This window comes from Orcinus orca, chromosome X (genome assembly GCF_937001465.1).
Source record: "Orcinus orca chromosome X, mOrcOrc1.1, whole genome shotgun sequence".
Lineage (NCBI taxonomy): Eukaryota > Metazoa > Chordata > Mammalia > Artiodactyla > Delphinidae > Orcinus > Orcinus orca.
In genome coordinates this window covers 3,709,304-3,722,303 of record NC_064580.1, presented here as the reverse complement: position 1 = coordinate 3,722,303, position 13,000 = coordinate 3,709,304, and the positions used below count along the sequence as shown (strand labels likewise).

The 13,000-nt window shown below is 40.0% G+C and overlaps 1 protein-coding gene across 4 annotated transcripts in view; it reads left to right on the top strand.

The window, feature by feature from the left end:
* Positions 1-13,000, top strand: part of NLGN4X (neuroligin 4 X-linked) — a 346,761-nt gene that overhangs the window by 201,563 nt on the left and 132,198 nt on the right. For 3 of the 4 annotated variants that reach the window (XM_033420238.2, XM_033420242.2, XM_033420241.2), the window contains 2 exons: positions 9,151-9,210; positions 12,702-12,854. In XM_033420238.2, the coding sequence (XP_033276129.1) occupies positions 9,151-9,210; positions 12,702-12,854 (213 nt within the window). The remainder of the gene's footprint in view (positions 1-9,150; positions 9,211-12,701; positions 12,855-13,000) is intronic. The other variant, XM_033420244.2, reaches the window with a different exon arrangement.

Genomic DNA, 13,000 nt, shown 5'->3' with positions numbered 1-13,000 from the left:
AAGGTAAATTAAGCGGCAGAATTCTCTTTTTCCTTTTCTTTTTTTAAAGTATAGTTGATTTACAATATTGTGTTAGTCTCAGGTGTACAGAACAGTGATTCAGATATAGTATATATATATAAACATCTATATTTTTTAGATGATTTTCTATGATAGGTTATTACAAGATATTGAATATAGTTCCCTGTGTTATAAAGTAAATCCTTGTTGCTTTTCTGTTTTATGTATAGCAGCTTGTATCTGTTGGTCCCGTACTCCTAGTTTATCCCTATCCCCTTCTCCCTTTGGTTACCATAAGTTTGTTTTCTGTGTCTGTGAGTCTGTTTCTGTTTGGCATACAGATTCACTTGTAGTATTTTTTAGATTCCACATATAAATGATAGTATATAATATTTGTCTTTCTCTGACTTCACTTAGTATGGCAGTCTCTTGGTCTATCCATGTTGCTGGAAATGGCATTATTTTCTTCTTTTTTATGGCTGAGTAATATTCCATTGTATACATGTACTACATCTTCTTTATCCATTCCTCTGTTGATGGACAATTAGGTTGCTTCCATGTCCTGGCTATTGTAAATAGTGCTGCCTTGAACACTGGGGTACATGTATCTTTTCGAATTAGAGTTTTCTACAGATATTAGCCCAGGAGTGGGATTGCTGGATCATATGGTAGCTCTACGGTTAGTTTGTTGAGGAACTTCCAGACAGTTTTCCATAGTGTCTGCACCAATTTCCATTCCCACCAACAGTGTAGGAGGGTTCCCTTTTCTCCACACCCTCTCCAGCATTTATTGTTTGTAGACATTTTGGTCATGGCCATTCTGATTGGTGTGTGGTGATACCTCACTGTAGTTTTGATTTGTGTTTTTCTAATAATTAGTGATGTTGAGTATCTTTTCATGTGCCTATTGTCTATTTGTATTTCTAGAAAGATTCTTCTTAAATAAATATTTGCTTTGTGTTGCCTGATGCAGATTTTCCCGAGTAGAAAAAGCCCTTGTTTCTTTTTCAGAGCATCTGTTGGCCATCTGTATGTCTTCTTTGGAGAAAAGTGTATTTAGGTCTTCTGCCCATTTTTCCATTGGGTTTTTTGGTTTTTTGTTATTGAGTTGTATGAGCTGTTTGTATACCAAATCTCAGCTTTTTAAATCATCCTTTATTTAGTCCATGGTGCTTTGGGTTGGAAATCTTGAGTGTCCTCAGCTGGGAGGTTCTTGTGTCTGGGATCAGCTTGCAGGTCACAGGTGCCCACTGGGCAAGGTCCTTCTCAACAAGGATGCTCCTCTGTGCTTGACTGACACACGTGGTATGGGGACCTTGGGGTCCCAGGCTTGGAACTGGTCCATCATCATTTTTTTCTGTTGGGAAAACAAATCATAAAACCTTTCAAGATCCAAATGGTGGGAACACAAACTCACAAAATCACAGGGAGGATTGTAAAATTGGGGAACTTTTGCCAATCAACTACATCCTATAACTCAGTGATTCTCTATCTCTTTATATATTCTGGGGCAGAGATCTTCAAATTCAGAGATAGCTTTCTGAACTTTTTTTTTCAAAGTATAACTCAGCTGATGACTTTAGGGCAATAAATTTCCATACACTCCCCTTGTAGGTGTTGTTTTTTCTAAGGCTTTCTGGTCACCAAAACCCCTCCCCCACGTCATGAAAGAGTGGCCTTCAGGGCTGATCACAAACGTGACCTTCCTGCATTGCCATGGCATGTATAAAAAAAAAAAAAGAGATAAATCATTCCAAATGCTGGTTTCAGGGAATCACTTTATTGAAGGTTCCATTAGACAAGCTTCCCAGATGTACACATATTTTTGTTAGTCATGTAACTTGGTCTTGTTTAGATATTCTGATTTCAGGGAGAAGCAAACATGAAGGAGTAGGTCAGCTATGCTGATTTCTTCAAGTGCAGAAGTTGAACTTTTCTGTAGGTGCCAAGTTTTCAAGCGGCACATGCATTGGATGGACCCACAGATAAAATGTTTCATGTTGTCTTTGAGATTCACTGTGCTAATTAATGTGAACGTGGAGGTTAGAGCCTATGTTATGATTTATGTGTGGAGAGTGTGGACTGAAAAAAACGCACAACCTAAAAGTTGAGAATTACGTTTTCTTTGGCAGACTTTCTGAGAACTTAAGTGTGGGACACAGCAACTCAGATAGCTCTGAGGGGCTGCCCCAGAGAGGTGGGGGAGGAACCTGGATGTATAGGAGTTTTTGCAACAAAGACCAGGTAGTCAGAGTATCAAAAGATGACTGTTAATGAATGAAAACCAGACATCTCAAGTTAATGGATTTAGCATTTTTCTATGTATGGGAAGATGCAAGAGTCTGGGCTGACTGAAGTCATTCCTTTGATATCCCATTAACTGTCTTGGGCGAGTTTCCAACTTGTCTCCATCCTGAATCCCATCTGGATGCCAGTGGCTGAGGGCCTGATGGCTGCAGCATCCTTTGTTTACTGATACGGCAGGCGACGTTCTCCATCCACAAGTGTTTATCTCTGTTACAGCCCATCATCAAGGTGCAGGGGTGAGAGAAGAGGTATCCCAGTGGGGTTCCTGCCCTGCTTCCCTCTCCTGGGGTCTTGATTGCCCCTGTTCCCCTTCCCCTCCCACTCAGAGCAGCCCACCTCCTTTGCTTATAGAAAGGGAGCCCTCACCCTAGCTCACCCATGCATGCTTACTTATTGGTACCCACCACGTCCTCAGCAAGCAAGCACCTTCCCATCATAGACAACTCCCAACCACGAGAGTAAATGAATGAAGACATTCATCAGCCCCATCCGGAGTCACCCTGTGCAAGTCGATCTCCGATAGGAGTGACCTCCTTCAGGATGGGTGTGTCTGCCTCAGCTGCCTCTCCTCCCCTGGCCGGGGCCAGCGTACTTGAAGTGTCAGTACATGTTTGCAGGAGGAATGGGTGTACCAGTGAATAAACTAATGAGGACAGCTTGAGGTGGGGCAGGTCCCATCCAGTTCATTGCTGGAGTGAGCCCAGGGTATCGTAATTGCTTGCTGGTCTCCTACCAGGATTGGTTACGTTAAAGAAGTAGTCCTCTGTGGCCCAGTGACTAACTAATCCATCACATCTGTGATGGCCAAGAAAGCATTTCTCTCTCCCATACCCCAGTATACAACTTCCTCTGTATGGAAAACAATGCATTTAGCTAGACGGGCTCTTTTTAACATGTTTCCTTGAGATAACAAGATTAAGAAGGACTTGGAATTTGCCCTTGGAAGGGACCAAAAAATAATAATAATAAATATGAGCTGATAAATACGTTTTAATAGGATATCTTACATGAAGAGCAATAATTGGAAAGGTTTTTGGGGGGTTCTGTCATTTCTTTATAGTGAGTAGATAACGTGATCACATAACACCATTGGTGACTTTATTTTATGATTTGCATACGTTGATGGTGCTATAACTTAATGTATGTTAAAAAGAACATTTATAAAATTAGTTTCCTGCCTCAGAATGTTAACTGCAGCATCTAGAAGTTTTCCATAGACTTTTTTTTTTTTTTTTTAATAAATAACTCCTTTAGGCTATTGGAGCACTTTTTTTTTTTTTAATTTAAATTTATTTATTTATTTTTGGCTGTGTTGGGTCTTCGTTTCTGTGCGAGGGCTTTCTCCAGTTGGCAGCGAGCGGGGGCCTTTCTTCATCGCGGTGCGCGGGCCTCTCACAGTCGCGGTCCCCCGTTGCGGAGCACAGGCTCCAGACGCGCACGCTCGGTAGCTGTGGCTCACGGGCCTAGGCCTAGTTGTTCCGCGGCATGTGGGATCCTCCCAGACGAGGGCTCGAACCCGTGTCCCCGCATCAGCAGGCAGATTCTCAACCACTGCGCCACCAGGGAAGCCCCTTCCATAGACTTTTATTTTCTCATTGACTCTGGTTGGTCTACGTTTTCCGAATTGTCTACAAAGGGTTCCTATTACATTTATGATACAAAGTACTGTTTTAAATAGTTTGAGTTTTGAAAATGATGTAGATAAAGCACTAAAAGGGAACATCAGAAGAACAGGTATAAAAAAACCATGGACATCCTTCAGGACTTGGGACATTGAGATCTTTTATTTATAAAATCATATTTAAATTTTAATAATGGAATATATTTGTTTGAAGTTATTTCAGTATTCCCTTTAATATTTAGAGCCATTTCCCCACTGAGGTTTGCTGGAGATGCTAACTATTAGATGTAAAGGAATATTGTTCTGGTCTTTTGGGGACCAGGAGAAAACTCATGGCCTGTCTGGACTTTGAAATGCCTTTTCAGCAGCCGCGGGGTGGGTTTACTCTGGAATAAATGACAGCAGAATCTTTTTCCCTGTGTCCTCCAACACCTGTGTTTACACAGTTCATGATTGTAACTAAATGAGATACTCAAGAGAACTCAGTTGGTTTTTAGGCCATTTAATTAGTTATAATTGAGAGAACAAATATTGCAGCAGCTTACGGAAAAAAGAACAAAAGGGTGGGAAATTCAATATACAAAGAACATTAAAGGCGATATCTAATTATGTTTCTGGGTTAGACTCTGCTCTATAAAATTAATTTAAAATTGTAGTGTGGCAAATAATTTCCATCAAAATCTCAGCAGGTGTTTTTTGCTTCCGTTGACAAGCTCATTGGAACGTTTGCCTGGAGTGGCGGAGCACCTAGAAAAACCAAACGATCTTGAAAAAGCAGAAGAAAGTTGGAGGACTTGCCTTTCCCTGTTTCAAAACGTACTCTAAAGCTCGGACAGTAGGGTACTCATGTGGATAGAAATATAGAAGGGGGGACTTCCCTTGGTGGTACAGTGGTTAAGACTCCACGCTCCCAATGCAGAGGGCCCGGGTTCCATCCCTGGTCAGGGAACTAGATCCCACATGCCGAAACTAACAGTTCACATGCCACAACTAAGGAGCCCGCCAGCTGCAACTAAGACCAGGTGCAACCAGATAAATAAATTAAATAAATAAATTAAATAAGTATTAAAAAATATAAATAGAGAAGGGGATATAATTAAAGAGTCCAGAAATAAACCCTCATGTGTATATGCAATTGACTCACAAGAGTAGTGTCCCAGCAATTCACTGAGGAAAGAGTGTCTTTAGTACGTGGTGCTGAGACAATTGAATAAAGGATGCATTTCAAACCTTCCCTCGTATCATATGCCAACATTGACTCAAAATAAATGAAAGATATAGGAAGTAAAATTTTTAAACATCTAGGAAAAAACATGAAATCTTCAGGGCCTTTCACTAGGTGGAATTTCTTAGATGTGATATCAAAAACACAAGCTTTAAAAAAAGACCAGTCGGTAAGTTAGACTTCATCAGAATTAAAAAATTTTGCACTTCAAAAAACACCACTGAGAAAATCAAAAGAGAAGACACAGACCGGGAGAAAAGATTTGCACATCATCTTTCTGGCAAAAGACCTGTCTCTAAAAAATATAATTACAGTTCAAGAATAAGGAACAAAGAACCCAATTTAAAAAACAGGGAAAATATTTGAATAGACATCCCGCCAAAGAAGATAGTACAGGAGAAGATCCTTGACGTGATTAAGTCATTAGCGAAATGCAAATTAAAACCACAGTGAGGCACCGTCTGACACCTGTTAGGATGCATATAATCAAACAGATAATAACACGTCTTGGGTAGGAGGTGGAGAAAGTGGAACCTGCATATACTGCTGATGGGAATATACAGTGAGGCAGCTGATTTGGAAAACAGTCTGTCAGTTTCTTAAAGTACTAAACATAAATGCGCCATGTGACATAGCAATTCCACTCCTTGATATACACCCAGGAAGATATACATCCGTAAAAAATATTGCATATAAATGTTCATAGCAGCGTTATTCATACTGGCCACCAAGTGGAAATAAGACAAACGGCGTGTCAGTCAGCAGATGAGTGGGTAAACAAGATGCACTTGGGTGTAGCCATGCAGTAGACTATTATTCATCTGTATGAGTAATAGGAAGGAAATACTGATGCATGCTACAACACGGATGGACTTTGAAAACATTATACTGAGTGAACGAAGCAAGACACAAAAGACTACGCACTGTATGAATTTATTTATGGGAAATGCACAGAAATGGCAAATCTAGACTAAGTCACTCGTTGACTAAGTGAGACTGAGGTTAGGAACATCAAATGCCGGCAGTTGGGCACCAGCAATCATTTTGGGGTGAAGGAAATATTCTAAAATGGGATTATGCTGATGCTTGCACAACTCCAGACATTGACTCGAAAAACACTCCTTGAACTTTACCCCTTGATGAGTTGATTTTATGATTGAAAATTATACCTCAGTAGAGCCCTTAAAAATCACACTTGGTTGAACAAAGGAATTTGGTAAAGAGTCAAAGAGGCTACCCTGGATTACCATTTAATCAGTGACGTATCTAGGTTATACCAGTTTTCAAAGCATTGTCAGTCTTCAGAACGTCTTCCTCCATCTTTGGAGGGAAGTCTCCTTGAATACTGCCTCTCCTCCTGCCCCGGGGAGAATTTCAGATGACTCAGATTTCACGCATTGATGGTGAGCCTGAGGACATTGAGAATTGGGTCTTGGGAAAGAGCTCTGGCATTTAACTCACCCCAGACCTTGCAGAATGGCCTTTGTTTGGGTTTGAGCCAGTCCAGCGATCATGCGCCTGAGTTTCCAGCTGCAGCTGGGAAGACAGAAGAGTTTTATAAGAAGAAAATCCAGAAGAAGGCAGGGATATTAGGACAGGCTCGTGGGAAAGGCAAAGTCCAGGTAGGGAGTCCTAATTAAAGACCTTTCTTAATGCCGACTGCTGTGGGAAGGCTGGTGCTCAGCAGAGTTGGTCAAACTTTTTTATTTTTTTTTTTTGCGGTACGCGGGCCTCTCACTGTTGTGGCCTCTCCCGTTGCGGAGCACAGGCTCCGGACGCGCAGGCTCAGCGGCCATGGCTCACGGGCCCAGCCGCTCCGCGGCATGTGGCATCTTCCCGGACCGGGGCACGAACCCGTGTCCCCTGCATCGGCAGGCGGACTCTCAACCACTGCGCCACCAGGGAAGCCCCGGTCAAACTTTTTAAAGGGACACATTTTCTGGGAGGGAATCAGCTTCATCAGACAACATCTTCTCTCCCCTAATCCATTGCATGTGTTTTGACTACACCTTTATTTTTCTAGTGTCTTCTCTTTTTTAATGAAAGAGGTGACCTGTTTCTCTACAAACTTAGAAAATCTTCAAAAAACTGAAATGTTTTTCAGAAATGAGAAGGATTTTCGTTCTGTCATCCGTGTAGCCTGTTTCTCTGAGAAGGACATTTCTTATACGCTTCTTAACATGATTCTGCCATAAATTCAGCCCATGAGATAGCTTTGAAATCAGTTTTATATTGATAAACTCTGACCAAAACAACCCAAAAGACAATGGAGCTAATTTGAAGAGGTTTTGTTTTTTTGTTTTTTTGTTTTTTTAGTTTGTTTTAAGTTCTTTCAGCACAGTGGAATTCTTGGACGTGAATTGATTTCCATGTTAAGCTGATGACTATAATAGGCAGACACGTTTGTGTCATGGTACTTTCTAAAAGATGGGACTTGAACGTGCTGTAAGGAAAACAGGTGGTCTCCTAGAAGACTTCATTCTTCTTTCAAGTAGATGATGTGAAACTGGTAGTAGGCTTGAGTTTCAAAGGGTCTTGGGCATTTCTTTTCCAAGCTCTTGTCAATGACTTTAGATTAGATTGGTAACTTGAAATTGTCTACAGTGGGAAAATTTAAATCTCAAAAATCAACAAACACGAGGGATCAGGTTTCCACCTACCATCACTGCTTGTACTTGTTTATCCACGTGAAATTGACCATAATCAACCCGTATTGAGCTATAAAACCAGCAACGTCAGATCTTGGTTTCAAAATATGTTTAAGCCCCTCTGAGGTATGTAGAACTGACGGAGGCTTTCCAGCTACAAGTGTTGTGGGTGATAGTGACTAAATTTCCTCTCCCTTAACCCATGTATCCGTGGAGGAAGGCAAAGACCATTTTAATTGATGGCCACAATTTGAGGTATCCAGAACTGCCATAGGCATACCTGTGGGCTGTGCCTGTCTATAGAAAGAAGGCAGTTGAGCTAATTAAACACCTCAAGTGGTATTGAATGTTTTAGCTTCTTGTATCTGGAAAATAGAAAAACCAAAATGGCACACTGCATACGGAGAGCATAGGAGAGTTTTGTTTTTTACCTTTTTTCCTTTTTTTTTTTTTGGCGTGGTTAAGGGACCCTCTGTTCATTTTGCCTACATGGAAATTTCAAGGCGGTTTATGTTTCAGGTCATCCAGGTAGGTGACTTCATTTATTTATTTATTTATTTATACAAATAGCAATAACATTCAAGCAATATCTAATAAGTGTTTCAAACACAGAAAAAAATTATTTATACTGTTATATCTTGACTTCAGAAATACTTATTGAAAGTGGTAGTTTGTTTACAGTTGACAAAAGGAATAAATAACGTGCAGTATTCTCTAGCTACTGGGGATAGGTGAGTCTTCATGATTTAAATAAAGTGGCGACATTTCTGATTTTTATTATAAGTGTTGTGCTTTTAAGTTCTTATGCATGAAACTAATGTTGGTTTTAAGATATTTTGATTAAAGTTCTTTCATGTTTATTGTTTAAATGTGTTTCTTCTTACATTATGGAATTTCCTAAGCAAACTGTATCAGTGACATTTCAAAAATTTATCTAGATTATAACATGTTAAAACTAGAGGAACATTTGAATACTTCATATGCATTTCTTTATAAAATGTGGGAAACCCTTTTTAAAATAATTTTCTTTTTTTTTTCAACTCACATTAGTTTTTTTTTTTGCAGTAGTATCATTTTAACCCCCAAACTGCATTTTCACAGAGTAGCTAACATTTTTCGCAAGTAACATTTTGAATTTGTTCTTCTTGACATATTTATGTTCATATGCATTTTGCATCTCCCTATTTCATGTTTTTGAAATCCAAATGTAACAGATTTCAACTTTTTGTATGACATTATTTTTTTTTCTTTTACTGGGGTAGTAGCTCTCTTTCTTCTGACTTTTTTGCAAACCTGTTGTTTTTGAATTCTCTTTTTTCCCTTTATTTTCCTTCTCAATATGACACCAGGAGCCAACACAAAGAAAAACGCTGATGATATAACCAGTAATGACCGTGGTGAAGATGAAGGTATTTTTTGTTTTTTTTTCAAAGCTCGACCTTGGTGCATGATTTTATCTCTTTCGTTCTTTTTTTTTTTCTTTTTTTCATTTCAACCTGTTTTTCCTCCCTTATCTGAAGTGAGTACACTTTTGTGTGCTTTATTTTCTTCTTGTTTGGAAACCACTGTCATTTTTAATCCCAATGACCGTGTAGATGACTGCAAATCACCTGGGAGAACATGTATAAATGTTTCTCAGTATGAAGTGAGTAACAAAATGCAATTTACAAGGAAACTCTTTTTCTTTTTCTTTTTTTTTCTTTTTTGGCTTGGTCACAAGAAGAGAAAGTGAAATTTTAAAACATGCATGTATGCTTTCTTTTCTTCCTTCCGAATGTTATTTTATAATTTTGTATTTTGGAGCTTTGGTCTTCTTAATTTCTTCTGTGGACGGTGAGACACCTCAGTAGAACTTTTCAGGGGGCTGGCATTTCTGTTTTTGTTTGTTTTTAGTGGTTTTTTTTTTTTTCCAAACATACTGATTCCAAAATGGGGCTTTCAAAAATCTTCTCTGGCTCACAGTAAAATACATGAAAAAGTGTCTTAAAGAGAAGCTGTTTCTTTCAGAACTGCCTTTTATCAGCTTTAAAGAAAAAAAAGGGGGGATGGAACTGAAATTTTTCAAAAAGTTAGCTCTATGCATCTTTGTCTTCACACCACAGCTGCTTTAAGAACATTTTTCCCCGAAAATGTTGTGGAGAGTTTCTTTTTGAAGGATCTCAAATTGTTTGACAGATTATACTCCACAAGTAAAGTGATTTTTTTTTTTAAAGATGGAAGCTAACATGACATCTAAACCATCATTAGCACGTTGTATCCGCTTCCTTCAGCAGAATAAATGGTTTAGAAGAAAAGAAACAAAACATGTTTCAAGTCAGCCTTCGCTGGCTCTAAGGCTGTGTAGGCTGGGTGAAAACACGTTTTTCCCATCTGAGTAGCAAAATGCATGGATCTCCGTTTCTTTACCTTAAAACGTTGAAGGCCCTCGGTGGGCCTATGGTCCTCTGGCTGAAAGGCAGTTTAAAGTGCAGTGGGGAGCTCTCCTTGCTGGGAAGCAAAACTGCCTGCAGAGTCCCTTTGCGTCACTTGCTTGGTTTTCCTGCCCTCCTGGAGTTTTTTCATGAATCAGTGGCTCTACGAGAAAAGAGGTTTTGCCTACGTTGCTTTCTCGTGCCCGCGGTTCTCTCAACACTACTGTTCGTTAATTTTTTTTTTTAACCTGCGTTCATAGGGTTCTCCCTGCTTCTAATAACCCTCTAAGAAAGTTCTTCTGATGGCCTTGGAGTATCATACCTGCACCTGTATCCGCAGCTAGCTTCTCCTTTATGAGGCCTCAGGACACCTGTAGTTTTATCCGTATCCCTGTATAGCCAACTACGGGTGTTAGTTTGCATCTTGCTTTTTTTTTGGCTTTTCAGTGTATTATTCCCTTTTGACCATTAGGATCTGTTTTCCCAGTGCTCACCAGTCAACCTTTATTACTGTTAACAGTAATTTTCCTTCTAGTTTTTTCCGTCTCGTTTTCCTGTAATACCAAGAAACTATGATCATTTTCTTCACTTTGCACGAATCTGGCATCTGGTTATTTCTTTCTCAACCTCATGAGAACCTTGTTCTTTGTGTCTTGGAGGTAAGAGCCGTTAACCTAACGTTTTCTGTGAGGGAACCCCGTAAAGCAGCCCTCAAAACCTCAACTTCTTCCTTTCTCACAGTGGAGTAGCGTGCTGCCTACTGCAGAATGGGAACATAAATAAGGGCTAACAGAGCAAATCAGAGTCCAGAGAGAGGGGTGGATAGTGTAAAACGCCAGACCCCTGGAGGGACGGTGATTTATTTAAAAATTCCACGTAGCATATGATGAGTGAAGGATTAAAAAATGATTTTTACTTTCTATTTTTTTTTTTTTTTTTTTTTGCGGTACGCGGGCCTCTCACTGTTGTGGCCTCTCCCGTTGCGGAGCACAGGCTCCGAACGCGCAGGCTCAGCGGCCATGGCTCACGGGCCCAGCCGCTCCGCGGCATGTGGGATCTTCCCGGACCGGGGCACGAACCCGTGTCCCCTGCATCGGCAGGCGGACTCTAACCACTGCGCCACCAGGGAAGCCCCCTATTTAAGTTTTACAGGAGAAAATAGTGTTCTGCGACAGATTAAATATCTGCAGACACAGGGGCAGCTTGACACTTTTTTCTGCACTTGACTGTGACCACTGGGTTTCTTTTGCCTTCGGGATGCCCTGTGGTGGCGCCCAGGTGCCTGTTCTGAGATCATGATCGTAATTCATTTTATACGCAGCCACCATCCAAAGGGTGGTTTCTTTCCTTAAAATTCCTTTCTGATAGTTCAAAAGTGTCTCCATGAATTAGGGAAAAAAAGTTTTTATTTAAGAAAAAATGAAAATAAATGTACATGGATACATTTGGTTTTCTTCTGACATACAGATATTTAAATGACACACACATATATATGTATATGCAATACATAAATATCCAGAAATCATCAGAATCAAGGTCAGGATTCTTCAGCATTAAAGGTAAAAAAGCCCAGGGAATGATTTCCACCAAACAAGTTATTTCACCACAACTTTTCAGAAAGTAGGCTCTACAAATAGACATATGGTCTCCAAACTTCTGTTGTCACAGAACATTGCAAAATAGGCTTTTCACATCATTGTTAAATAAAATAATAATGACTCTGGGTGCTCTGGTTGCAAAGCACGATGGGAGTTTATATTCCCTGTAAAAATATGTAGCGTTGCCACACTTTCATCTTGAGGTTGGAATCTTGTGCCATTTTTATCCCAGCTCTCCTCTCTCTCTCTTTTTTTTTTTGGTCACTTAAGTTGGGATATTACTGCAATCAGTAAATTAGAGAAAATACACTTGCTTGGACATTTTGTTTTGTTTTTACACATTTCTGTCCTGTTGATCATTTTTAACCATTTATTTGTTTTTTGTCATCATGGGCCCTGTATTGAGAGCTTACAGTTTCATGACTAGTTTTATGTTCTCGTTTTTAAGTTGAAAATGAATCTATAAGCTCCTCTTTGACTGAAGATAGAAGTTACAGTAAAAATAAATTATCATTTGACGTTGGTTTCACACTTACTTAGATGATAAAAATATATTTTGTAATAGATGCCCTTGTAGGGTTTGAGCACTCTTTAGGGAAGATGTATTTCTTCTCCATCCTTGTGTATTTAGTGTTGTAGACACATACGGAAACCTACACCTGCACACACGTTCCTTCCAATGCCTGCGTCATTTCTATGAGTAGAAAATATAACAACATGGACCATTTTCCTTAGGCCATCTTACCAAGAACATACCTAATTTAAAAAGGGGCCATGCGATGGATTCCAATCTAAACTAGGAAAAGTCCCCCACGTCCTTTGCCCTTGACTTAGCATCGGTTAATCAGCATGATGTTTTATTGTGTTTCCTTACTTGGCTTTTTTTTCCAGACATCCATGATCAGAACAGTAAGAAGCCAGTAATGGTGTACATCCATGGCGGGTCTTACATGGAGGGCACAGGCAACATGATTGACGGCAGTATTCTCGCGAGCTACGGCAATGTCATCGTGATCACAGTTAACTACCGCCTGGGGATTCTAGGTGAGTGATTCCGTCTTGCTGGTCACCGCACGGGAGGCCATGAGGAAGTTCTGCTTTCGGTTTGGGGCTCGTTGATTCTTTTGATTTGGGGCTCGTTGATAGAGTAACTGTGTTACTCTAATTCCTAGACATCTCTACTACGCAGA